Below are 27,639 nucleotides of genomic sequence, written 5' to 3' on the forward strand. Positions count from 1 at the left end.
CCACTGCATCTTAGGCAGCAGGCTAGTTCAGGTGGCTCTTTATGGCAGTGTGGCATACATACCTCTGTCCTCCAACAGAGGGGAACCTCAGGAGAAACACATGGGAGGGGGTTTTGCTGCCTCTGCTCCCCTGCAAATGCTGCTTGAGGCAGTCACCTCACTGCCCAATAGCAGGGCTGGCCCTGCATCTCGTGTCACACATACCATGTTCTGAAATGGAAGTTTGCCGTCTTCTGACACATGGAAATCCAACTCAGTAAAACTAGGCCAGATATTTGAATATTTTCATTCTTCATGACATCCCTTAAATACATGTGAAAAGTGAAATCATTTTGGGGGATATATTTAAGTATGTTTCTGTTCTAAAGTGTTCATGAAAAGTTTTGCAAGAACTGTTAAGTCTCTGGAACCGTAGTTAAGTGTTACTTCTGCACCAGGTCAAAGGACTGTGGCAACTGTTGTGCCCTGCAGTTTACCAATGGTGAAAAAAAATGTGTGATAGTGTGGAAAAAAGTAGACTTTTATTAACTTGGGCTGTTGGGTATATGCAATTTAGTCTGTTGATACTTTGATGCCAAAATGTTTATCTAGCATCAGGTCCAATGAATAAAGGACAAATTGTTCTTCATTTTAACTTTTGAGTCTTTTGCGTGATGGAACGATAGTTCGCAGACAATGTTTGGGGATGTGACCAATAGGTTCTTCCCAAACAAAAGGTATTAGTGTTGAGTTTCCTAAAAAAAAAAAAAAATTGGAAGCCTGTTTAATCTGCTTGCTTTGCTCCTTGATGCACTGAAGTTATGTGTGTATTCTCCTTAAACCTCCAGTTGGAGTGGTCACCTGGGCACCAACTAGACAATCTTTCATGCATTGTTTCAAATGTAGCGCTGACTGCCTTTTGGAAAACAATGAGCCAAGGGCAAGGTGTCTGTTGGGACTTTGCTAGGAAAAAGCTCTGCTTGGCTTTGAAAACTTGCCATGAGAGGAACATTGTTCACAGGCAGCAGCCTAGTGAAGACTGGAAGCACTGCTGCTTTTTCATGCTCTGTTTTTGGGCTTCCCAGAAGTCTGACTGCATCCACCGATGCAAGCAGGATACTGAACTAGATGGAAGTACTAGTTCCCCTTTACTCAGCACTGGTTAGGCCTCATCTGGAGTACTGTATCCAGTTCTGGGCATCGCACTTTAAGAAGGATGCAGACAAGCTGGAGAGAGTTCAGAGGAGGGCAACAAAGATGATCAGGGGACTGGAAACAAAGCCCTATGAGGAGAAACTGAATGAACTGGGCATGTTTAGCCTTGAGAAGAGAAGACTGAGGTGAGATAGGATAGCGCTCTTCAAGTACTTGAAAGGTTGTCACAGAGAGGAAGCCCAGGATCTCTTCTCGATCATCCCAGAATGCAGGACACGGAATAATGAGCTCAAGTTACAGGAAGCCAGATTGCGACTGAACATCAGGAAAAACTTCCTGACTGTTAGAGCAACACGACAATGGAACCAATGACCTAGGGAGGTAGTGAGCTCTCCCACACTGGAGGCATTCAAGATGAGGCTGGACAGCCACCTGTCAGGGATGCTGTGACTTGGATTCCTGCACTGAGCAGTGGGTTGGACTTGATGGTCTTGTAGGCCCCTTCCAACCCTACTACTCTATGATTCTATGACCCTTGGTTTTACCCAGACAACCAGGTGAGGGGAGAAGAGGGTGTTCCCACAAAACCTACTGGAAAAATAATTACAAGCAGTAAGTTCCAGCATATATTATTAATTCATTTAAAGCATTTTTACCCCACTTTTCAGCCTAAAAGCCTGCCAGAGCAGTTTACATATTATCAATAAAAACCAGACAATCCCAGGTTGCAGACTTATAATTTAAAATACATAACACGGAAGGAAAGGAGGATATCGAAGCAAGAAGAAAACGAGCAAACTCAGTCAACAATTTTTAAAGTTACATAGTTTTATAATGGCCAGGTGGAAAGGAAATAGGTCAGGGAGAGGAGAAGCCAAATAGAGGTAGTCGTCAGCAGAGCTGATGGACTGACACTGCTTTCCATCTCCCTCTGCAAAGAGTGAAGAACATGTTCAAGGCGTTCAAGACGAGGCTGGACAGCCATCTGTCAGGGATGCTCTGACTTGGATTTCTGCATTGAGCAGGGGGTTGGACTCGATGGCCTTGTAGGCCCCTTCCAACCCTACTATTCTATGATTCTATGTACATTGTGGCTTCAATTTGACTAAGCAGAAATATTATTTTCAAATATTGAAGCAACGGGTTGATGGGTTGCAGTAAAAAGCAGTGGGCAGGTTTTATCTTTTTTAAAAACTTACAGAAACTATCCATATGTCATTTGCACCAAGCTAGCTTGTAAAGTAATAATCCAGTCCATGTAGAGGGTAATACGAGTTTTAATGTGTCTACAGCAAGGTGTGGGGGAAGTGTGGCTCTCCAGATGTTGCTGGACTGCACCTATCAGCCCTAGCCAGGGGTCAGGGATAATGGGAACTGCAATCTGGATGGCCACATGTTTATTTTATTTATTTATTTATTTATTTATTTATTTATTTCATTTCTATACCGCCCAAAGCCGAAGCTCTCTGGGCGGTTCACAAAAATGTTCACCATCTCTGGTCTACAGAAAGGCAGCATTCACCTGGGCTTCTGTACAACCTTGTGTATACATTCAAAAGTCATTCTTGTGCTAGGACAATTGTATACGGATCTTTCCCGTTGCAATGAAACTTCCCATTTCTTTCTTCGTTTTTGTATTAAATTAGGGCTGTCAACAAAGTACAGTATTTTCAGTTGATTAATTGGTTAAAAGTCAAGAGGGTTAATCAGTTCAGTGTAATTAGCATATTACTGAATCTTCAACATAGTTTTGAGATACTGTACCATTTCATAACCAAAAGCTATACTCCCAGTTAAAGTAACACCACATAAATATATAAGTTCAAAATAAACAAGCAGGCCCTTAACTTTCTCCCTTCTTGATTAAGATCTGCTGTCAACCACTAATGACCAAACCTTTAATAGATTAATTTACCAATGAAGATTTGCAGCTCTTCTCAAAATCATCACTCTTCAATGGCATATTTCAAAAAATAGTTTGGAGTACTGCTAATAAGCCAAAAAGTCTATGGGGCAGAAAATATCAGCAAGACCATAGAACCCTGGTTCTCTCCTGAGGTTTGCCTCCTTTAATTTCTGTTTTGCCTCCCCCAAACCAGAAATTAGCTTTTGGATAGAGATTCAGTTCACAAGAAAGGAATTAGGCAATGTATCTTGGACACATTGCTCTCCCTTCCCAAACTCAGAATAGGTTTGGTGGGAGGCAAGACGGCAGATAATGCAGGAAAGTCCATGATAGCACAAGGGTGTTCAACCTCTTTCAGCCTATGGGGTGAATTCCATTTTGGAGAAGCCTTCAGGGGTCCATTCCAGTGGTGGGTAGGGCTGAAGACAGAGATGTGGGAACAAAATTTTAAAAAACCCCACACCCAACTTCTTTTGACTTAAAGATCTTCCTGGCAGTAACAAAGCATTAGGAGAGGCATTTCAACCTTTTAGAATAGGGAAAACACCAAACAATTGGTGACTGGGAGGAAAGGGTGGACTCAGGGGAAGTGGACATGGCCACCTGGGGAACACCAGAGGGTCAGATTTGGGACCCCAGGAGGGCACGTTTGAGCCCTGGGCTTGGGGTTTGCATCTCTGCAACAGAAGGATGCTACCTTCTGTCCAGCAACATGATGGGGGAGCCGCTTCCCTCCCTCCCTCCCTACATGAACTCCCTTTTGAATTGTATGTAGAAGTCTGCACAGTTAGGAAAGGGAAGGTTCAATTTGCCTGGTCAGCTAACAAGACACACCCTCCCTCCATCCCTATCTATGCTCTGGCCAAACACCGGTGATAGATGGCTGTAACCTTTACTACTGGATGATCAAGGGGAAGGCAAGGCTGCTTCTGTAGGCCCAGCCCTGTGCCTCCTTTGGCCAGCAGTGGCAGCTGGAGAGAGCTTGACATTAGTCAACAAACGGCTCTTGAAACAGATTCTTGAATTGCCAAAAATGTACATTGTGTAGTGCCTCTGCTTTTTCCACACTCTAAACCAGGGCTGGGGAATGTGTGGCCCTCCAGATGTTGTTGGACTACAACTCCCATCATCCCTTACTGATGGCAAAGGCTGATAGGGATTGCAGTCCAGCAACATCTGGAGAGCTACACATTCCCTATCCCTGCCCTAAATTGTGGAGCCCTTTCCTCTATGCCCAAATACGAGATTATTGAGTAATGGTGTGACTACAGAGGCTATTTAGCTGTTGATACATTCATTCATTAAATTAGGCATACCTTACACAAATGCCTTCAGCATGCTGGTACCCGGATACTCAGAGTGCTGACTTCTCCCACAGATCACTAAGTGGGGCGGTCACAGCACAGCATCTTTGACTGTGGCTCAGTCTGTGCCAGAAACCATCCCTTTCTCATCGCCTTGTGGTGCCCTCTCTCAGTGGAAATGCTCTAGCCTGAAATTAGAAATGTGCCAGGTTGATCTGGTTGTGTAGGAGGTTATCGAGCTTAGGGAATAGAGCCTATGCTTTTTTTCCAGGAATGCTGTTTAAGTGCAATCACGCTGTGCAAATGTTAGTACTGAGTAAAGAAAAAAGTTTGAGTCACCTTGACATAGAATCTTTCACGCAAGGTTTAGCACAAAGGCTCAGTTTAAATAGTGACTGGGGCTGCAGTAACATCTGTGTGGGTGGTAGAGTGTGTGTGTGTGTGTGTGTGCGCGTGCGCGCGCGCTCCTCCCCGTCATTATGCATCTAGTCAATGTGCCCACTCATCATGACAGCTCAATTTTTTCCTCAAAACAATGGGAAGTTTGTTTGAAGCAGGAAAATATAGGTATAGACTCCACAGAGCATCTGGGTGTGTCATACAGAAGTGCCCATCTACGTTTCGGAGAGGATCAGTAGCCTGCTAAACATCTGAACCAGACTGACTTTTACAGCTAATTAAGGCTACAATAAGATATGAAATTCATTTAGTCCCACTAACTATACCCTTGAGAGGCTTGCAAGAACAAGGGATGAGAAACCATAGGGCAGACTTCCCTGACCTGGTGCCCTCCATGCAACTTCCATCATGCCCGGCCAGCAAGGCCAATGGGAGTTGCAATCCAACACATCTGGAGGGCGCCAGGTTGGAGAAGGCTGCCATAGGGTAGTTGTAACCCATATGTAAAAACAGGACCAATTAAGGCACAGAGAACTGCTTGATTTCCACCATTAAAACTATAGAAACAGAATATGTGGAATGTTATGAATACCTCTGAGAAGGGCAAATGAAGGCTACAGAAACTTTCAGAGTGAACCGGACTTTGTATTTGCAATTCTAGAATCACCTGAGATCACAGCCCCCTTCATACAGCAGGCAGCAGCCACTGAGTGGGGCCATACATCGGTGGTTCCACCTCTGGCATCAGGCATGTGCCCCATTCCTGGATGTCCACACATTAAGAACATCAGAAGAGCCCTGCTGGATCAGATCAAGGCTCCATCTTGTCCAGCATTCTGTTCACACAGTGGCCAACCAGCTGCCCACAGGAAGCCCACAAGCAGGACAAGAGTGCAACAGCACCCTCCCAACCATGTTCCCCAGCAATAGGTGTTCATAGGCATACTGCCTCTGATACCACATGAAGGGGACTTGTGAGAATTGGTCATTCAAGACATATTGGCTATGATGTAGGGAAGAAGGAAGAAATGGCTTTGAAGATGTGCACTTGGAGCAAACTGGTTCCTAAGCTGGATGTGTGTTAAGTTTTTGTCTTGTTTTTATTTTTAATTTATTAAACTATTTTAAAAAGCACCCGAACCCCAGACTACATCCTCTGTCTTGGCTCTTGTATATCTAGATGTTGGAGATGGAAGCAAATCAAAATGTTGTTAATTTAGGATAGAAGCGTTCACTAACACACCCTAAGAAGAGAATTCAGGTGACTGGGTGAGAACATTCATTGAACATCTTTACTGCTAGGAAGTCTGTAGTTCCTCTGCGTGCGTGCGTGCATGTGTGTTTAAATCTTGCTTGGATCAAGTGGATGATTCTTTGGCTGAATTTAGAAATAGATTTGTCACTGTGAGATCCTTCCTGATAAAGAAACAGTTTTGCTTAAGAAAGGGGATTTCCTGGATTGCAACCTGTTTTGACTCAAGCTTATTGTAGATATTTATTGCTTTGCATGTATTCTAAGATAACCAGAAGCCTCATTCAGCTTTGAAGTACCAGTCACAAATCCAAGACAATTTTGGATTTCGCTTTTAGTGCATGCAAATTCTACTTTGCTTTGCTAACTTGAAATGGATAATTCAGGATTTGAAATGAATGAAGAAACACCTCAGAGTTCCTCAACCAAAACAGAGAGGATAAAACAAGAACACCCCGTAAGTTACTATCTTGGCTCTATAAGCAACACTCAGGTCTAGAAACTTGAGTTAAAGAATGTCTAGAGAAATGAAAGAATCTTGAGAACGTGCAGCCAGACTTCATTGCTCAACCCAGTTCTAGCTAGCTCTGAGGAAATAGGTATTCACTGGATATCTAGAACTGGACCATAAGAAACAGCAGCCCAATTCACATCCTGAATTTAAAAAAAAATTAAATTCAATTTAAATTTAATTAAATTTAAATTAAATTTAAATTTAATTTTTTTTTTAAATTCCCTCTTCTAATTTTTATTTAAAATTCTGGGTTATCATGAACGAATCTTTAAAAGGTCTGGATTATCATGACATGCGAACCAGGCCGTTCTCTGCTAATGAAAAGCTGGTTTCTAAAGCAGTGAAGTTTAATACATAAAACTATTGAGAAAGTAAAAAAGAAATAATCAACGGTTGTCCTGGCAGCAATGATTGTGTACAGACTGATCTTCTGATTCTGTCTCATATACTTGGGAGGGCAGAATTTAGGGAGAGGGGAGGTAACATCCAGCACCTGAAGTTTGCACATTCATTTCTCCTGCCCAGGGCATGCAGCACCCAAAAGCAGGTTAATGCTGTATGTAAGCTTGGAGGGAAGCAGAGGAAAGAGAATCCAGGGGTTCCTTCCCTTCACCCACATCAACACTGTCAGAATCGATAGTATTACTCATGCTGTGGAGGGCTGAGATCCTTGGGTACAGAAATGGGTAGATGTGCATACTTACTGCAATTTGTTTGTTTATACTATTTTACGTACCACCTTTCCTCCAAGGTGGCATACATAATTCTCTCTCTCTCTCTCTCTCTCTCCCCGCCCCATTTTATCCACACAACAACCCTGTGAGACAGGCTAGTCTGAGAGATATTGACTGGCTCAAGGCCACCCAGTGAGGGTTGTGGCTGAGTGTGGATTAGAACCTAGGGCTCCCTGGTAGGTGCTCTAACCAGTACACTGCACTGACAGTAAGACGAAGTGCTGAAGCAAGAAAGCCTCAGCCAGCCAGGCCCATTTGAAAAACAGAATCTGTTATCAGGTACAAACTTGATACACATCAGCAACAGATGCAGGAAAGGAGAAAGTGCATACAACAGGAGGACAAGCCAAGGGTGGCTATGCAGAGAGAGCAAAGAAACACCATATTATTTAAGGAACTGGATTTCTGTCCCCAGTATTTATCATTCCGTCATTTATTGTAAGGATAAATATGGTAAGAATTGCAGGTACTTTATAGCAGTCTTCAGGGTTCCATGTATTTTACAAGTCTCGTCTCATCGTCCTTAGCTAGTGAAGTATTTGTCATTATGACAGGGATGGAACACAGGGGGGTCCTTACACTGCAGCACTTTAACTTTTCCCATTGTGTGAAGGGCTGCCACTTATTCCATGTGGGAGAAAGGATAGGACTTTAGGATGCTGTTACGGTGGGGAGCTTAGCATGTCCCTGGTTACTTCTGTGTCTAGGCTGGGTATCAGGTTGTGCCCTTTCTCACAGTAATGGGCTGGTTCGGACATAACACTAAACCATAGTTTAACATTATGGGAATGAGCCTAGCCTCCCCTCTGGGCCCACACACTCCTCCCTAGGGATATCAGAGAATTCTGCCATGGATCTCGGTGAGGCCGAATGCCAGTGCATTCGGCCCCCCGAAATCCATAGCGGGACGAAGCCGCCCCCCCTGCCCCCCCCCCGCGAAAGGCGCGGGAAACGGGATACCTACCTGCTGCCGTTCGCACTGCATTGCGAATGGTGGCCAAATCCGCAGCCGCCATTTGCTTCTTCACTATAGCTGCGATAGGCTACGTAAATACTTACATAGCCTATCACGGCTAACGCAGAGACACCATTTGCGTCCCTGTGGAAGCCGTGATAGGCTGCATAAGTATTTACGTAGCCTATCAGGGCAAAAAAAAAGGAAACGCAAATGGCGGTGGCTACAGCGGCCACCATTTGCGTTCCCTTTTTTTTTGTCCGTGATAGCCTACGTAAATATTTATGTAGGCTATTATGGCAAAAGAGGGGGGCGCAAATAGCGTAGTGGCCACCATTTGCGCCCATCTCTTTTGCCATAATAGGCTAGGTAAATATTTATGTAGCCTATCACGACCAAAAAAAAAAGGGAACGCAAATGGCAGCCGCCGTAGCCACCGCCATTTGCGTTCGCTGTTTTTTTTTTTGCCATGATAGGCTACGTAAATATTTATGTAGCCTATCATGGCAAAATACAGGGACACAAATGGCAGCGGCTACGGCAGCTGCCATTTGCATCCCTGCAGGCTGCCCAGCAGCCGGATGTCCAGCTGTGGGCAGCCCCGGCCAGCGGCTCTGCGGAATCACCGTGAAGTAGAGCAGGCCAGAGGTAATTTCGGGGGGAGGGATGGAGTGCCTCCCCCCCACCGCGAATGTCACCCTTCGAAAAGGTGACTTTCGTACATCCCTACTCCCCCCTCTTCCGATGCAGCCACAAGGAGGAGTTTGGAAGCTTTTGCTTCAATTTTTGATTAACCGCAGCTTGCCATGTCATTTGGACTGGGACAAACGGCAGTCAGTCTTAACTATGGCTTGTTGAAACAAGCCAACTGCAAACTAGGGATGTTGGAGAAATCCACAACAGAATCAAATGAGTTCAAATTTCTATGAATCTGACCTCTGGATTCTGCAGCAAACTGGCTTTTCCCAAGTCGCCTGGATCCTGCGGACTTGCAAACTGTTTTTTTTGTTTGTTTGTTTTTTACTTTCTGGAATTCTGTGCTAATTTAGGGCACAATCCTATGCAGATAGGCAGCCGCCTCTGAACTCAGAGGCGACTGCCTATCCAGTGCAGGGCTGGAGAAGCACAGAGAGAATCATTCCCTCTCCGCTCCTCCTGCCCTGCATTTTCGGCTTGACAGCTGACTGTGGCTGTCTAGCTGCGGAAGGGCTGACCAGGGGAGGAGGCTGCCGTATGACACATTGGATGTGTCGTACAGGCATTTCTGTCCTCCCTGCCCCGGAACGCCCCCCGGGAACTCCCCCTTTTGGCCACTCCGAGCTCCTCTTGCAAGGGCAGAGCATGGGGCTTTTCTGCGCTGCCTGTGAGGCAGTGCAGAAGTGGGGAAAGGTCAGTTCTCCGGGAACCAACCTCGAAGTGAGGGCTCCGAGGTTGGTTCCCAGAAAACCAGATACCCTATGGCCGTCTAGCCACTGACTAGCAGCCATAGGATTGCTCCCTTCATTGTGGAAAAATATGTAATATAAAAAAAAACACCAGCCAAAAATGCAAATTTCCCCAATAGGCTAAAGCATGAAGATGCGCATTTCAGAGTGGGGATTTAGGCATTTTGGGGGAGGTTTTTTCATTTCCACAAGTGCAAATTTGCGCAGATGCAGAAAATCAGGAAAAAATCTGATTCCGCCAATGAGCAGATGATGGAACAAAAGGCACCTGATAATCCACAAAATGCAGATGGAATGGATTTTACAAAATCTGTACATCCCTACTTCAAACTATGGGTTAGAAAGCTGTCGTGTGCTTCACTAACCATAGCTAAGATTAACCACAGTTTAAGATCCGTATGACACATTAAGGGCACAGTCCTATCAATTGCACCCTTGGTGATCGGAAGCCTCCAAACTCAGAGGTGTCCGATCATCCAATGCAGAGTGGGAGGAGTGGTGGAGGCTTTCCAGCCTGTCAAGCGAGGGCACTTCAGAGCAGGAGGGAAGGAGGCTAGAAGAGGCTCAGGATAACTTGAACCCTGGCCTCTCCGGTCTCCTCTCCTCTCCGCCCACTGGAACACCCCCTTTTCTCCTCCTCTGAGATCGCTTTTCCAACCTCGGAGGGCAGCCAGAGTAGTTCTTTCTGTGCCAGCTGCATGGGAGTGGGGGAGAAGAGTCAGATGTCCAGCTCCCCCTTCTGAGTTCGGACAGCTGTCTCCGATGGTCCCTATGCTCGCCCAGGGGTGTTCACCCAGGGACCATAGGATTGCTCCCTGCACTGTGGTTAATCTACAAAGGAAGCAGAAGGTTACGATCTCTTTGCAGCAGTACTGGAAGAGAGGAGAGTGCAGGAGCCTGGAGGAGGTCGGGTTCATTCTCATAACCCTAAAACATGTTTTAACATTATATGAGTACCCAGCCAGTGACTTGTCCAAGGCCTCCATGCAAGGCTACGCTACACTTTTGAGCTAACCAATATTCATTTGTGAACTTGCTCCAGTGGTTTCCTGTTTAGGTTAGGCAAGTTTGGTTAGGACAAATTAATGTAAGCAACAAAGCATAGTGTCAGGCTTGAAAGGCACAATGGAAAGAGGAACCTTCCTGTACCGAGCAGAACAAAACCAGCATGTTCTGCTCCCCTGTCTGCAGGATTGTTACAATGGGCTTGAGCAGGCCAGTTCCCACCCACCCCCTTCATTTCCTTTTACTTTTCTTGTTTCTTTTGCTTTCAACTGACATCCCAGGTTCCATGGCCAACTGTTCTCAATATTTAATAGGTCTTGAAGCTCATAGGTTCTTACCAGGCCATTCGATGGGGAGGCTTAACAATATTTTCCCTATTTAATTTACCCACTTATACTTCTGCACACCACGGAAGTCTCTCAAGTATGTAGAAACCATAACCTTATTTTTGGGAGGCCCCATTTAGCTCCCAAATTCATAAGTACTCCATCACCCAAGTTTACTGTTAGAAGAAAGGAGGACTGATGCTTTAATGGGCATAGTGTTTTATCCATAAGCTTGTTACCTGCTCTGAAAAGTCATGGGTAGGGCAGCTTAGACGTATATAGCAGGACTGTAGCAGTATCGTTCTGTTTGCAAATTCTGTACAGTTGGCTACTAATTCTTCCTTTTTGTTTGTTTGTTGATTGGTGGAGAAAAAGAGCCGCTGGTCCATGCTCAATGTCTTTCTGGTTTGCCTCTTGGCTTGCACAATAACTACAGTGGTGGGGGTGCTGATTGTGTCTCTGGTCTGCGTTAACAACACTGGCTTTAAAGCAGAACCAAAACATGAAGAAAAGCATGGTGTACCTTCCCAAGAAATTCCAGGAATGTCTCCACAGCAAACCCAGGTGGATCCCAAGTTCCAGTTTCTCCACCATCTCACCAAATCCAAGGTAGAAGTTTAACTATTTCCCCAAACTTGTTTCACACAGGACAATCTTTAGGGACCTTAATTTTTATTTTGCCTCCATTATATAAGAAAATAAGGAGCTGTACAGACTTATACAGACTTGGACAATTGATGGACAGCACATGAAGCCTCAGGCACTCGACATGTGCAGTGTTGCAGAGGCCTATTGCTAAATGGATGTTCTATGCTTGATGGCAATGTGTGTGAAATTCAGCACTACTCATGCTGAAATAAGTATAATAAAGAAAGAACCACTGGTGTTGCCTCTATAAACCATTTCCCACATCTCAAACCGCTGTGAGCTTCCCCATTTGGAGTCTCATGGTGAACGGTCATATCTTCCTGCACTGTATCCTGGACTGGGGACCTCATTATGTTCTCTGGGCAACACTGCTTTTTAGCATAGCTATTTGTCAAGATTCACAAGCAATTCAGGTAGTAATTCTACTTCAGACATGTGGAAGAGGTAGAAACAGTTGTCCAAGTACTTGTGAATATGGTAGTTGGAAAATTAAACTAACAGATGTCAACTTATGAACTAGATTAGTCCTAAAACAAGTTGTTGATAAGTAGGAAATCTTGAGAGAATAAACAGCTGAAAAGTACTCTTTTCCTATATCTTCCTTTTTTCTTCCACCCTTAAAGTCCAAACTACAAATGACATTAAATGCATGGGAGCATTTAACACACATGCTTCAAAACAAAAACCAAAAACCCTTAAATATCATCTGTGGTGGGGCTTGGGCACATGGGAAGGGTGATTAACCTTTCCTTGTGCACTGTGATCCTGCTGAAAATCCTTCTCCCAGCTGATATAACCCCAGGAAAGACATTTTCCACTGATGTCTCCATCAATGCTGGTGAGACTGCAGCATGCAGGGAAAATGTTAACCCCTGTTGCTGCATACTGTGGTCCCAATCTAGTCCCTTCCCACCAGAAATAAAAATGTGCACATTAAGTGCTGACACACATACAATGTTGTGTAGTTTGGCCATAACTCACTCCTCTTCCTCAACTGACTCTCCCTTTTGCTTTGGAATAATCCTGTTCCATCAGACACAGCTCCTGTCCAGCGTTCTAAAAGGTTTGGACAGCAGTGAGCAAGCTTCACTCAGGGTCTGACAACGATGACAAAAAAAAATTGTTGTTGTTTTACTGTTGACTCCACCTCCATAGACCTGATGGTGATTTGGCTCTGGCTTCACCTTCTGACCAGAGCCTCGTGTGGCGCAGAGTGGTAGGCGGCAGTACTGCAACCGAAACTCTCCCCACGACCTGAGTTCGATCCCAGCGGAAGCTGAGTCCCAGGTAGCCAGCTCAGGTTGACTCAGCCTTCCATCCTTCTGAGGTCGGTAAAATGAGTACCCAGCTTGCTGGGGGAAAGGTAGTCACGACTGGGGAAGGCAATGGCAAACCACCCCGCTACAGTCTGCCATGAAAACGCCAGCGAAAGCGGCATCCCTCTAGGAGTCAGCAGTGACTCAGTGCTTGCACAGGAGGAACCTTTCCTTTCCTTTCACCTTCTGACCAGTGCCAGACACCAGTCAGTGTCCTTTGAAATCAAACTTTAGCAGCTGTTTTCAGGATGGGGATGGGTGGTTCATTGGAGTTTTAAAAACTTTTATGTAGGACTTATAATCACAAACATGACTGTGCTTATATGGCTTTTATGCAGAGACATGAATTCCCAGGTGGCACTATCCAGTGGTCCAGATTTCGGAAAAATGCCAACGAATACCAGAACAAGGAAGAGATGGAGTTTGGAAGAAGCATCAACACTCAACGCTCCAAGATGATGTTTGGAACTTTACTGATAAAGAGTAAAGGGCTCCGTGCTCCACACTGGCATTTCAATGCCAATGAGCATGGCTACCTCTTAAAGGTACTGTTTAGTTGGTTGTTTATATAAATCATTTGTATCCCACCTTTCTGATGGAAAGAACCTAAATCAGCTAACAACAGCAATAAGAACAATATAACAAAAGAGCATAACAAATACACACACCCCAATGTATAATAATAAAAGTGTGTGTGTGTGTGTGTGTGTGCATCCGTCCGTCCATCACCATCATAGCACCAACTCCATGATGAAACCTAGACACCTGAAACTTGGCATGCATTCTAAGGGGACCCTAGGGATGTGCACCTCAGGGTTATTTTATTTTAAAAAATAATTAATGTATTTTTAAAATGCATTAATTTTAATGTTTATTATTATTATTATTATTATTATTAATATTTCTCTATCACCCCATAGCCAAAGCTCTCTGGGCAATTTACAGAAGTTAAAACATTAAATACAATATAAAAAGTTTAAAAGCCATTTGCATAAAAGCACACAGACAATACACACATATAACTAAAAACTTTGAACTGTCAGTCATAACTAAAGACACATCTGTGTCCTTGAAGCCTGCAGTATTATCTTCAGTCACTAGGTGGCAAACTTCCCCATCCAGTACATAGCTTTGCAGTTGTTGTAGTTTGAAGCCAGAGGAGATTAGTAATCCAAGAGATACAGTCATATGGTTGCTTCCTCCCCTCTGCTGTGAAGCAGCCAACCCCCCAGGTGAATGGAGTGGGGGGACCAATCTCTGAGGGGGCTGTAGGGGTGCACCATGGGAGAGGCTATGTCTATTGGTGCCAGCAGGTATATTTTTACTCAGACAGGTCAGGCACAATGTGTCCAGCTCTGATAGCTGAGTATGTTGGCTTGCAGTCTTCCTTGTATCAACATAAGAGGTATTTCCTCCTGTGCGAAGCCAGGTCTGTTCACTAGTTAATAAACAGCAGGAGGGAGGAAACCCAATAGCGGCATGGGCAGCAGTAAATCAGCCAGCGTTTTCCCCAAACACCCTGTGAAATAGCCAAGTTTTCCCTAGCTGCCGGGAAAACAGTGATGGAGCCAGCTGGATCTCTCCACCCCACTGGGAGGGAAGTCCACAGCTGGGGTGCCATGACCAAAAGGGCCCTCCTTCATGTGCTCAACCACTGCTCAGCAACAGGGGGTCACAGAGCAAGGCACTGTATGTTGATCTATCAATAGACCCACCCTACCAGTGTTAAAACCATGTTGAGCCATTTGCCAGTCTTTGAGCATTCATGCAGAGATACAGGATGTGCAAGCATTTAAAGGTAAAGGGAGGAATTGTGGCAGGTCAGAGCTGTGGAGAAGGAGGTTTAGAGAACTCAAGAAGAAAAGCTATATTTTAGGTCACTGCAAATGACAAATCTGCAGGCATCATTTGTGGAAGTTGCAATCTTGAGTGTCTAATGTGGATTTCTAACAATTGCTTAAATGGAAGTAAATACAGGAGATGAAGGTGTGATGAGATAGAGAGAGGAGGAAAGAAGGACGAATGAGTGTTTTAGGAGGAGGAAGGAAAGAATTAAAGTGCAAGATGAAGCTCTAGGTCAACCTTCTCCAACCTGGTGTCTTCCAGATGGTTTGGGCTTCAACTCCCATCAGCCCTAGGCAGTTTGGCCAATGCTCAAGAATTCTGGGAGTTGTAGTCCAAAACATCTGGAGGTAACATGTTGAGGAAGCTGCTCTCAGTCCTAAACACTTAGACTCACATTATGATTTTTTTAACTGTTTTGTTAAAATATATATTCAACACACTGCACTAGATCAAGAGCATTGGTGCAGAATATTGCCCAATACATTTCAATATTCCATAAATTTCAAAATCATTTCTTTAATACACTTCTGAGGGCTCCACTTTCTGCACCATAGTAGTGCTGCAGGAAGGACCCTCACTTGCATTTCCAGGTTGATACACAAATCCTTGTTCTCCCTCTGCCTGTGTTTTTCAGGGCACTGCCTGGATTGGGGTAGTTGATGCTGGTGGAAATACCGTAACTACATACAATGTCTCAGCGGGCCAGATCATTTTCTTCCCTCGAAACACGTTGCATTGGCTCAAGAACGTTGGTGCAGAAGATTGTTTGTTCTTGCTGTTTTTTACAACCCATGAAGAGCTTCAGACTCTGGATGTGGATGATACATTTTTCTTAACACCTGAAGACATAGCAGCAAGGTCGTTAAAGGTCTGTGCAGCAAGCATACCACATTATTATTTTTTAAAACATCAACAAATGCTGTGATTTTCATTATAAATATATGCTCATCAGGGAGTCAAGATGGGCTATAAATCCTTGTTGGCCAGCAAATTATCAAATTTGCAGATGACACAAAATTGGGCAGGATAGCTAATACCTTGGAAGACAGAAACAAAATTCAAAGTGATCTTGATAGGCTGGAGCACTGGGCAGAAAACAACAGAATGACATTTACTAGGGATAAATGCCAAGTTCTGCACCTAGGAAAAAGAAACCAAATGCACAGTTACAAGATGGGGGACACTTTGCTCAACAATACTACAAGCGAGAAGGATCTCGGAATTGTTGTAGATCACAAGCTGAATATGAGCCAACAATGTGTTGTGGCTGCAAAAAAGGCAAATGCTATTTTGGGCTGCATTCATAGAAGCATAGCTTCCAAATCCTGGGAAGTACTAGTTCCCCTCTACTCAGCACTGGTTAGGCCTCAACTGGAGTACTGTGTCCAGTTCTGGGCATCACACTTTAAGAAGGATGCAGACAAGTTGGAGAGAGTTCAGAGGAGGGCAACAAGGATTATCAGGGGACTGGAAACAAAGCCCTATGAAGAGGGACTGAACGAACTGGGCATGTTTAGCCTTGAGAAGAGAAGACTGAGGGGAGATAGGATAGCGCTCTTCAAGTACTTGAAAAGTTGTCAAAGAGAGGAAGTCAGGATCTCTTTTCCATTATCCCAGAGTGCAGGACACGGAATAATGGGCTCAAGTTACAGAACGCCAGATTCTGGCTGCACATCAGGAAAAAATTCCTGACTTTTAGAGCAATATGACAATGGAAGCAATTACCTAGGGAGGTGGTGGGCTCTCCCACACTGGAGGCATTCAAGATGAAGCTGGACAGCCATCTCTCAGGGATGGTCTGACTCGGATTCCTGCACTGAACAGGGGGTTGGTCTCGATGGTCTTGTAGGCCCCTTCCAACCCTACTATTCTATGATTCTGTGTTTCCTTCTGTGTAATACACAAAATAATCCTAAGCAGTCTTTAGAAGAACTGATGACAGGTTTTCTCCATGTCCATCCATAGAACCCTTTTCTTTTAAAGAAGTCTTTAATATCGTTTAACTAGGTATTATGCATTTGGTTCTTCCCATCCCTGTCTCTTTTAAAGCTAAACTGCTGAAGCCATTTTCATTCAGAATTTTATTTGCTATGTGCAATATTCACGGTGTGTGTTTTTAGCCTCAAGGCGGAGTGAGCTTCATCAGGACGTTCCAGAAACAAGCAGAAGACCAGGCTATCAACCTTCCGCCCAACCTAGCAGAGCTTGTTCAGAACGCCACATATGAGCAGTCTGCAGATGCTCTTGTGTGGCGGTACTTCTTTAACCTCAAAGGTACTACACACCAAACTCTGATGGCATGACCTTTGTACCAGGACAGCTAGCAAGGCAGGTCACTTCTTCAGCACAGGGACCAGACATAGCAGCGAGCAACACTCATCCTGGGGATGTCCTCCCAGACTTCTAATGCAGCAAGGCGGCAGGGACATTACCATTCCCCTTGCTGCACAAGATGCTTCCAGCCAGGAAAGGATTGCCTAGAATGAATTGTGTAGTCCATTCTTGATTCTAGAATCTATTCTGGAGTTTTGGCAGAGCGGAATACAATAATTCCGCTTTCTGCAACTGTTCAGAACAAACTTTTCAGAGCAAAACCCAACTGGCTTTGCTTATTCCTAATTAGTGAATAAGTAAGTATTCTTTTTAAAAAAGAAGAAAAGAAAATGATTTGAATGCACTGAAAGCTCTGCTGTTCAACATCGGCCATTCAGTCCTTTCCAGAGCAGCCTCTGTTCTATGAAGATGCCTTATACTGCATAGTCAAACCACTGGTCCGTCTAGTTCAGTATGGAATACACCAGCCTTCCCCAAACTGGTGCCCTCCAGATGTGGCTGGCTGCAGAATTCTGGGAGTTGTAGCCCAACACATCTGGAGGGCATCAAGCTGGGGAAGGTTGGTCTACAATGACAGGCAGCAACTGTCCACAGTTTCAGGAAGGGTGTTTCCCAGCCTTGTGCTGGGATCCCAAGTAACTTCAACTATGGCATTTCCCCAGTCAACAAGGGTAGCCCAGCAAATAATGTAAGCTAATAAATACTCTATGACAACCACAAAGAAGTTCTACAAACCTTTCCTGATCACTGAGCCTGCAATGTTATTCTTCCATTCAGAGTCAACTGAGTTCCGTTTTCCAGGGGGAATAATCCAGTGGGCTCGGTATGTAAAAGATGGAAAAGGTCTGAAACCCAATGAAAAAATTTACAGTGAGTTTCTCCATTCTGTAAGTATACAGATATAAGGTGCCGTCTTATATTCAGGGCTAAACTAAATCAGAGATCTGATTGAGATATTGCTTTGTGCATTAAAAACTAGAGCTGTGCGCAAATGGCCTCTTGAAATTCTCCACCTTACTTGTGGGCAGAGAAATTTGGGAGACAATTTCATCAAATTTCTCCAGGGGGAGGAGAAATTCTCAGCCGTTTCTCCCAGGTAGGGCTACCTATTGGCAGGGCTTGTAGCACAGCTGCTTTCTTTTTTGGTAGGAGCTTTGGGAGATTTCATGCAACAACAGCAGCAACTGTTTTGCTTTGGCTATTTGGGTGGTATAGAAACTAACTAACTAACTAACTAACTAACTAACTAACTAACTGTCTTGGCAGGCTGGCCCCCAATTTTCATCCACCACATTCAGGTCGGGGCAGTGTTGTGTCTGGCTCCAGGGATGAGGTGGAATTAGTGCTCTGCCAAAATCTGCCCTCCAATGTCCTGAATTTTTTCTCCCCCGTGAAAGAGGCTTCCATTGCTCTGCCTCATTCAGGATGTTTCATAATGTATTTCTGTGGTGTTTTTGAGCTTTAATCACAGCTAGCCTCCCAGGCTGCCTGCAGGTCCTGATCTGAAAAAGCCCTATGGGAGGAATTACCTCATGGTGCCTTAAATGGGGCTTTAATAGAAGTGTAGGAAGCTGAGGAGGCTACAGGCTGCCAGAGAGAGGATTGTGCAATGAAAAACAGGACACTTGTGCTCACTCCTTAGCCACCTCCTAAGTAAGGTAAGCCCACGAAACCCAAAGCTAACCCATGGGAATTTCTCCTAAATTTCTTCACCATTACATTTCTTTTCAGAAGCAATTTCTCTTCTATCAACTTGATTGAGAATGGTAGAAAAAGATGTGGGAGAAATCTTTGGCACAGCACTATTAAAAAGTCCTGCAAAATATGAAAATTGTATCTTTTAATACTTGGTAACAATAATATAAAAAGGATGATATAGCGGGCTTTTCTACACAAGGCATTTATCATGCGCTCATCGTTTCCTACTCACGGTTATTCATGGGTTCTTTAGCCCTCCAGTTTCACTTCTGTGTCTAACCAGCACACTTTCAGCAAGTTTTTTTTTGAGAGCAGCATTTAATTGAGAACGCAAAAGAAAGCATGATTGCCTCTTGTGTATTTGTGCTATTCTGCTATAGCACAGCTCCACCTAGAGGTTATGTAGCTGAAAAGCGGGAAAGGAAATGCTCCTTCTGTAGTGCTTGGATCTCAATTCTGCAATGAAACCAAAAGTAGATACAGCTGATTAACAGCCTCATGTAGAAAAGCTCATAAACTCTCCCTGCCCCTTGGTTGCTATCACACAAACCCCATAGTTCACATGTTCTTTTCTTTTTTTCTTGCTCTCAGAAAGAAGATACCCTGACCTTGGGAACACTCAGGATTTATAGCACTGGTCTCCGGCAGCCCCACTTCCACTTCAATGCCAATGAGATGGGATACGTCATCAGTGGGTGTGGGAAGGTAGCAATTTAATTTAAACCTCTATGATGGAAACCACTGTGAATCTTTCTAATGTCAGGGCCCTGGAAATCCCCACCTCTTGGGCTGGTGGCAGTGAGGCCAGGAAAGTCAAACTGGTCCCAGCTATGCTTCATTGGGGTTTCCCACAAGCTGCTGTGTATTGAAGCCACTGATTTGGCACTTGCCGACATGATAAAGAGCTGGGTTTGTGATGGGATCAATTTTTGCTGAATTTCCTTGAGAATTACAAGCTCACATTGTCTGGCTATATGACTGTGTTTCCTGTTGGTGCATCTTTTCTCCAGGTGGGTGTGATAGTTTCACCTGCGCTCACCACCGACTTCACCATTGGTGTTGGAGATGTTGTGTTTTTCCCAGTTGGAACGCAACACTATATTAAGAGCACATGTGATGAGGACTTGCTTTTCATTTTGGCATTCAGCACTGGAGACCAGGTGAGAAATTGACTTCCAGATGTGCCCTCCAGATGCATTCGACTGTGACTCCCATAATTCCCAACCAGCATGGGCATTGGCACTATGGGAGTTGCAGTCCAACACATCTGGAGGGCAGCAGGTTGGGAAAGGCTATCCTGGGAGTTGTGCTTTGCTTGCCTATAGGGATGTACGAATCCCTTACCTTGCTCCGCTGATGGGCATCTGCGGTGGGGGGGAGGCGATCCGTCCCTACCCCCAGAATCCTGCCCGACCGCAGCCAGACTCCGGCCGCTGCTGGGCTGCGGCCACAAATGGCGGCCGCTATGCTGGCCACTATTTGCGTCCCTGCCAAGCCGTGATAGGTGTCAGGCTGGAAACTGAGCCCAGAGAGCCCCAGAGCAGTTCTGATTCTGAGGAGGAACAGCAATCAGTGGGAGTGGAGCCAGTTCATCCCTCACAGGCTCAGCACCTGGCAGAGATTCCTCCTCCCGGCATTCCAGAGATACTTAGTGACCCGGGTAGTGAGGGAGTGCGGGAGGGGGGCTTCTTAGATGCTCGATGCAGATGTAAAGAGTGACGAGCGATGGAGGGCGCGGAAAGGAGGCGTAGCGCCCGTTTGGCGCACAAGCAACGGCTGCCTCCCATGGACCCAAGGGAAAGAGGGAGGATCTCTCCCTAGCCCATAAGTTCTGGGTCTTCAAGTGACTCCCTTTCAAACGGGGATCAACTGCTTGCCTGAAGCTTAGGCCACACTCCTGTCCCTTGCTCTAGCCGCTGGTGATTAGCATTTGAAAGAGTCATTAAGCTGTAATGGGATTAAAGCTTTGAAAAGAATTCCATTTCGTCTGTGTCTTGAATTGGCTATTGGGATCTACTGGGGGAGGCCACCAAGGCATTCCTGACAATAGGCTACGTAAGTATCTACATAGCCTATCACGGCAAAAGGCAGGGATGCAATTGGTGGCTGCTACGCCATTTGCATCCTTGCCTTTTGCTGTGATAGGCTACATAGCTACTTACGTAGCCTATCACGGCTTGGCAGGGACGCAAATGGCAGCCAGCGTAGCAGCCACCATTTGCGGCCGCAGCCTGGCAGCAGCCAGAAGACAACCCGGAGCCGCCGCCACCGCCAGAGCAGCTGCCAGAGCCAGGTAGGCTCCGTCCTGGGGGGATTCCGCAGGGTGGTGGTCGGGATTGCCCCGTTCTGCCACGGACTCCGGGAGGCTGGATTCTAAAGAATCTGGCCTCAATGGAGTCTGTGGCAGAATTCTCCAACATCCCTACCTACAATTCCCAGCAACAACCTGCAATCAAGTCAGTGGGTTGAGTTATTGACCTGGTTCGCACGTCACACTAAGCCCCCATGAGTAAATTCACCCATGGGGCTCTGAGACATGCACCGGCCACCACTTTGAATATGGAAGCCATGGTGGGGACACGTCGTGGCTCATGTTGTTCGAACCTGTCCATCATGGGTTATTTGAGGGTTAACCTTCAAATAACCTATGACACCCAGGTTTGCAGGATATGGCAAGCTGTGGCACACCCCTGCTGGGGCTTTCATATTCAGAATGGTGGCCAGCATGCATGGGTGAATCAACCACACTTGCTTGTTGCTTCTTGCACCATGGAAACCTGCCCATTGTGAACCAAATCCAAGTTTTAAATGTTTTCAGAGATTAAAAAAGGCGTACTATTCTCGAAGATAGTCATTTGCATATGAAGGCAATTTTAAATGTTTTTATCGCTCATTAACACCCCCACTGCAAATTTGTATATTTTAATATAACACCAATAGTAAGTTAAGGATGACACAATAACTCCTCCTCCACAATTCAAATGTTGTTTGTGTTTTGGCAGTTGAAAACTCTTGATATGGATGACTATTTCCATGCTACAGCAGACCATATCCTGGCTCAGCTTTTCTTCAAAAAACAAGAGGAGTTTAAGAAGATTCCAAGGTTTAAAGAGGATCAGGCAATTAATCTACCATAGCGGCTTGGAATAATGGCAACAACAACAAAAGTCTCCATGGATTCACTTATTAAAATGTTTAATGCTGCCCTTAATTTTGTAGTCCCTGTGGAGGAGTTTTATTTTTTTAAAAAAGAAGAAGTAAAAAAGTAAAATGATTACAGTAATCAGCATTCTGATCATATTATCTCTATCATGCCAGGAAAAGCTTCAGCTGCACCAGCTGAATGTCTACATTTCAGGCTAAAATTAAAGGCACAGGAGCAGGACTGGTTAAAAAAAAAAGGTGGCAACCTTAGAAGGAGATACGTATGCATTAGCTTTTACTGATGGACAGCTTAGCCCTGTTTCATAGCTTACAATGTTTACATTCCAAATGTGATGTATAAGAACATCAGATTTCTGGAACTTAACAAAAAATTCCCTTGGAGAATAGGGAGAGAATTAAATGGAAATATTGTGGAGACGGGGCAACTGCCTTATTTACTTGACTACCAGTTCTAAATTTGGTTATAGTCTTTGGGCATAGAAACCCTATATAATCACTGTTCATGTTTGTAGAAAGCAGGAATTTGTGATGAGAGAGCAGCAGGCTGGATCCTGAGTTGCTCTTCCATTTGTGGAAGGTCTCCTTCTATTCACAGAAAGGAATGCAATCCCGCCGAGGCTCCAACTGGTGAGAGAAACCGAAAGCCTTTCTACACGAAGTTTTTACTGTGCACTTGTGATTGCTCAGTCATGGTAGTTTGTGGGTCCTTTACACTATGTTGTCGTCCTCCAGGGCTTCTCCTGTGCTTTGCAAACATGGTATTATTTAGAAATGGCAGAATGAGTGTCTCATGTAATTGCACAATTCCTCTATGCCACAGTGCCATCTAGTGGGAAACATATTATGAAACATATGGAAAGGCAGAGAAAGAAAAACCCTGGAAAAAAAGCACGTGTAAAGGAGCCAATCTTAATCCCGCAAAGAATCTGGAAGCAGAAGCCTCCATAAGGGTGTGGGATAAAATCTTCATGTAGAAATGCCCTGAAAGACAATTTTGTCTGATTATGTTGCATGACCTTCCACAGGAGGATCCCCAACCGTCCAGAGCAGATTTCAGGGGACTGCATGGGGAAGGAAGAATGGTTGAAAGTCTGCCTCCCCCCACTCCATCACCAGGAGCATCCCATAAGCAGGGTTCCACTCACAGGTACTCTGGCTCCAAGGCAGTGTCTTCTTTTTCTTTTCTTTTTTCTGACTGAATTTCTAGTTCTTCCTTAATATTGTGATAACAATCTCCTCTGCCCCACTGAAAGTTTACTTTCCCTCTTTAAGACCCACACAATTATGAGTGTTGTAAGCAAACTTTGGAAACAATCCTGTAATTAGTGTAATGCGAACAACACTGTAACTTTCTATTACATTGTAATTAGGTGGTGATTGGTTTTCATTTAGGGAGAAGTGGGATTAACAGACTGTGAAATGCATTTTCTGGGAGTGATCATGGATTTCATCCATTCAGTGGTTTCCCATGATTTAAGGCCACAATCCTGTGCACAATTACTTAAGTATAAGTCCCACTGGATTCAGAACTGTTCTACACATGCAGGAGGCCTAGGTGGATTCACTTACAGGCAAAATTATAGGCCAAGTTTCTTAGCAGGTAAGCAAATTCTCATGTTTCAGGGTAATTTTATAAGGGTTTCACCAGCAGGTGGCATCCTACATCAGTAAAGATCTGCGTCTGGCTGTAAAATATTTAATGAAATAATTCGAAGGAAATAGCTGAAGGAAACATGTCAGGCCCTTGAGACCTATAATTAAAAGGGAGAAGGGAAAGTTGTGGGTAGACATATGAAATGTGTTTGTGTTTATATCTGTATCCAAGTAGCTATCTGAAGAAGCAAAGGGCCGGATGTGCCTGATCTAGTCTCGGAAGCTAAGCAGGGTCAGCCCTGGTTAGTACTTAGATGGGAAACTGCCTGGAGGGTCTTGCAGGCCCCTTCCAACCCTATGATACTATGAAATCTTTTGCAATGGCTGCCTCCAAGCATGTCACAATGATAAAAGCTGGCTGGAAGATTTTACGCTATAAAGCCTTTGAAGAAAAGGCAGAAGTTGTGAAAACAGCATTGTGCAACACAACATTGTGCAAAAAATTCAGGGACCCAAGGCCACAGTTTCTGACCGGAAAGCTATTTCCCAGGGACCTAGTTGTGTCTTCAAATAGCAATAGTTTAACAGCACATTTCTTCACTTCTGAAGAATTTCAATGGAAATTTCCAAATTAAGTCCTGGAAACACGTCGCTATTATTCCCATTTTACAGCCGCAAACCTGAAGCTGACAGAAGAATGACTTGACATTCCAGATGGTATGGAAGTGAGGAACTTTTTAAATCTACAGTGGCCTCTGTGTGTGAATATATTTATTTAAGATATTTATATCCCACCTTTCCATCCCTCCGGATCCACGAAGGAATTAGAAGCAATATAACTGGCTTAAAAGAAATATAATTGGCTTAAAAGAAATATAAAACCAGCTAAAAGACAAGGAAACTCAAAAAGCAAAGCTCAGTCCACAGCACAAGCAGAAATAAAACAACAGAAATACCAAGGGCAATTAATTAATCAGTTGTCCCAAACAACCTCTGGAAACAGCAACATTTTGACAAATCATCTGAACCCTAGTAATGAAGGGGCCATGTGAGCTCCTCTAAGGACAGAGCATCTGTAGCCGCTACGGAAACCTTAAAGAAGATTCAGGACCCGTGTGTGCATTGGGGGGGGGGGGGCAGGCCCTCTCAGAGGCCAAGACAAGCCCGGGCCACTTCCATTTTTTGATGCTCCTCGTATATTAAAAAATGAAGAAATGCCTAAACTGGGTTACAAAAATTGTGGTATATTTGAAATGTTTACATTTAACAAATTAATGCTTTTCTTTCTTTCTCTCTCTCTCTCTCTCTCTCTCACACTCACACACACACACACACACACAAATACAATGCAATAATTTGTAAAAAAAAGTTCCTTCTTTATTTAACAAGTGCTTTCCTAGCTTCTTTCTGTGAAACTTCACCAATTATTCTGGAAAAAATTAGATTTCCTGCAATGTCACAGTATATGTTAAGCATAGCAAGGCCATTCAGATGATCTTGTCCCATAGCTGAATGGTAGTAATCCTTGACCTGCTTCAGCACATTGAAACACTGTTCACTTGAAGCTGCTGATGGAGGTAGACTGAGAAAAATCCTCAATGCAGCGGTGACATTAGGTTAGGTAACATACCAGCAAGTCCAAGCTGGAATTTTTCTTGAAGCAATTCCTTTGGCTTACAACCCAGTTTAAAGTTGTATGTTGAACGTCTTCTTCTTTCAATCCTGTCAGTTTCTCTCTATGTCTGTGTGTAGGACCTCATTTGGAGATAATGTCAAGTCTAAATTCAAGGCCCTCCATGAATGTGAGGCCCACGCCAAATGCCCCCCTCCCCCGCTGTGATAGGCTCTGGTGGGGGGGTGCAGCCTTGGGGGGGGATGGCCCACGGACCCCCCAGATTGACCTTCCCCATCCTAGGTGAATGGGGAATACACCATCCTTGAGAGTTGGTCCCCTCAGTGGCACTTGAGGGGGCAGAGAGCACTGACTTGGCAAAAAAGCTTCTTCCTGGGCTAAGCCCTGGCTCAAATGAAGCCCTGAAAATAGATTAAAGTGTTATTCCAAATTTACAGATGCATCCTAACTCCAACTACACCTACAATGTATCATGCAGTTCCAACAAGTATAGTAGCGGTTGCTGTTTTCTCTATATTTGCAGGCTTTCTGATGAAGATTGAGCCTCTGAGCACATATAGAGTGTTTTCCCTAACCACTGAAAGCTCTCATGCATGTGGGGTTAGGAGGCAGAGCTTTTATATCATGGTTTCCAGTAACCTTGAACTCCCAACACAAATCATACAACATGCCCCAAATAGTTATGTCTGTTTGGCCTGCTTCACATATATCACTAAACCACAGTTTGGCATTACGAGGATGAGTGTGTGAGCCTGCAGCAAGCCTCAGGCTCACATTCTCCCCCACCTCCCATTCCTCCAGCACGGCTGCAAGGAGGAGATCAGAAGCTTCCATTTCAGATTAACCACAGTTTAGTGTTCTATAAGAACCCTAAACTATGCTTCAACTTAACTATGGCTTGTTGAAACAAGCCAACTTCTTAAACGATGGTTTGAAGCTCGCTTGTTTCATTAAGTCGTAGTTAAGATTAACCATAACTTGTCCAGGTTCAGACAATTTGGCAAACTGCAGCTAATCTAGGAAGCGAGAACTTCCAGATTCCTCATGTCTACTCCAGAGGAGGAAAGGGGAGCATGCAAACCCACTTGGGTGCCATTTTTGGTAGAAAAGCAGAGTACAAATCAAATAAATAAATAAATCAGCCCAAGGCTCACCTTGGCTCATTCTCAGAACACTGATCTAGATTAGTCTGAGCCAGCCTTCTGTGTGCTCTGTCAGGAACTCAAGTTAAACCACAGGGGTGGGAAACTAGTGGTCCTCCAGATGTTTTGGCCTACAACTTCCCATCAGCACTAGCCAGCATAGCTAATGGTGAGGATCATGGGAGTTGTAGGCCAAAACATCAGGACGGTCACGGCACTAGAGGGTGAATTCATACCCCTATTTACCAAGTAGCAACTGCCACAGTGCATGAATATCCACTTTATAGCTGCTCATGTATAAAGATGAATATAAAATATTGTCCTCTGGAGAGTCAGCAGGAGAATTTCCCCACTCATCACTTGCCTGGATTTATCTGTGATAAAATTCTTATCAATTGGAATGATGACGCGACTGGGAAAGTGCAGAGCAGTTCTTTCCAGCAGATGTCTCTCTCGAGCTTCTTTATTGTTATGGCTGGTTTTTTAGAGCAGTGTTGCAAAGCTACCATTTTTCTAAAGGAAATCTCCCCCCGCCCCAACTTGAGCTAAATAAACGGCATTGTCCCAGTAGAGCAGCCCTTCCAGATTACTCTGCCACCGCCTGAGCGCAGGAGTAAATGCTGAGCACTGGGCTCAAGTTGCTCAGAGTAGCCGATCCTTTAAGAAAATTCAGAAGATGAATATTCAGGCCCTTTGAACACTTGAGCTGAAACATCCTTCATAAGTAATTATAATTGTTGTCAGTATTTTAACACTTCTGCACTGCACCATCTTCTGCAGTTATCAAATTGCAGTCTTTGTATGAGAGCTAGTAGCTGTTTAAGCAACATGCCTGACTGTACGGGAATGTAACCTTATTCAGACATGATTTGGCAGGGCATGTCCCTAAATCCGATTGCTTGGCATTTAGCTGATTCACCACCAGACCTAAATATCCTGCCCCACCCTTCCCACAAACATTCTCATATTCTTTTATTAAGGAAATTTATTTAATATTGGTTTTTAGTTTATCTAATCCTATGTAATGAACCTTCTTTTTTTAAATACAGAAGCGGCTGTAACTACAAAATGGAAAATGCATTCGCAATACTGAAACACATTTATATAACGAATATCATTGTGGTTTTCCCTCCAATAATTAAAGAAAAGATACGCTATGCTGTGCAGGGCCACCCAAGACGGACAGGTCATGGCGGAGAGTTCTGACAAAATGTGGTCCACTGGAGAAGGAAATAGCAACCCACTCCAGTATTCTTGCCAAGAAACCCCCATGGAACGTATCACAAGGCTA

The 27,639-nt window shown here is 44.4% G+C and overlaps 1 protein-coding gene across 2 annotated transcripts; it reads left to right on the forward strand.

The window, feature by feature from the left end:
• The first annotated feature begins 6,200 nt into the window (after positions 1-6,200).
• DYNAP (dynactin associated protein) lies at positions 6,201-22,102 on the forward strand. Of its 2 annotated transcripts, none has more exons than XM_084832030.1 (9): positions 6,201-6,452; positions 11,350-11,583; positions 13,277-13,483; positions 15,418-15,651; positions 16,904-17,057; positions 17,895-18,004; positions 19,407-19,520; positions 19,826-19,975; positions 21,818-22,102. In XM_084832030.1, the coding sequence occupies exons 1-9, from the start codon at positions 6,369-6,371 to the stop codon at positions 21,950-21,952; spliced, it is 1,422 nt and encodes a 473-aa protein (XP_084688156.1). In that variant the 5' UTR covers positions 6,201-6,368; the 3' UTR covers positions 21,953-22,102. The 2 variants fall into 2 exon arrangements, with proteins under 2 accessions (XP_084688156.1, XP_084688155.1); XM_084832029.1 differs by having other exon boundaries at positions 6,284-6,452; positions 11,344-11,583; positions 21,818-22,096.
• Positions 22,103-27,639: the final 5,537 nt, after the last annotated feature.

Source organism: Heloderma suspectum, chromosome 2, assembly GCF_057233095.1.
Source record: "Heloderma suspectum isolate Gila_16-S chromosome 2, 16-S_ref, whole genome shotgun sequence".
Taxonomy (NCBI): Eukaryota; Metazoa; Chordata; class Lepidosauria; order Squamata; family Helodermatidae; genus Heloderma; species Heloderma suspectum.

Bases quoted from the DNA above. Each gene is read 5' to 3' on its own strand.
- DYNAP (XM_084832029.1), top strand. From the start codon at position 6,369: ATGGATAATTCAGGATTTGAAATGAATGAAGAAACACCTCAGAGTTCC. The intron at 18,005-19,406 runs GTAAGTATACAG...TCTTGCTCTCAG, and splicing joins ACAGTGAGTTTCTCCATTCT to AAAGAAGATACCCTGACCTT. The intron at 19,976-21,817 runs GTGAGAAATTGA...GTGTTTTGGCAG, and splicing joins CATTCAGCACTGGAGACCAG to TTGAAAACTCTTGATATGGA.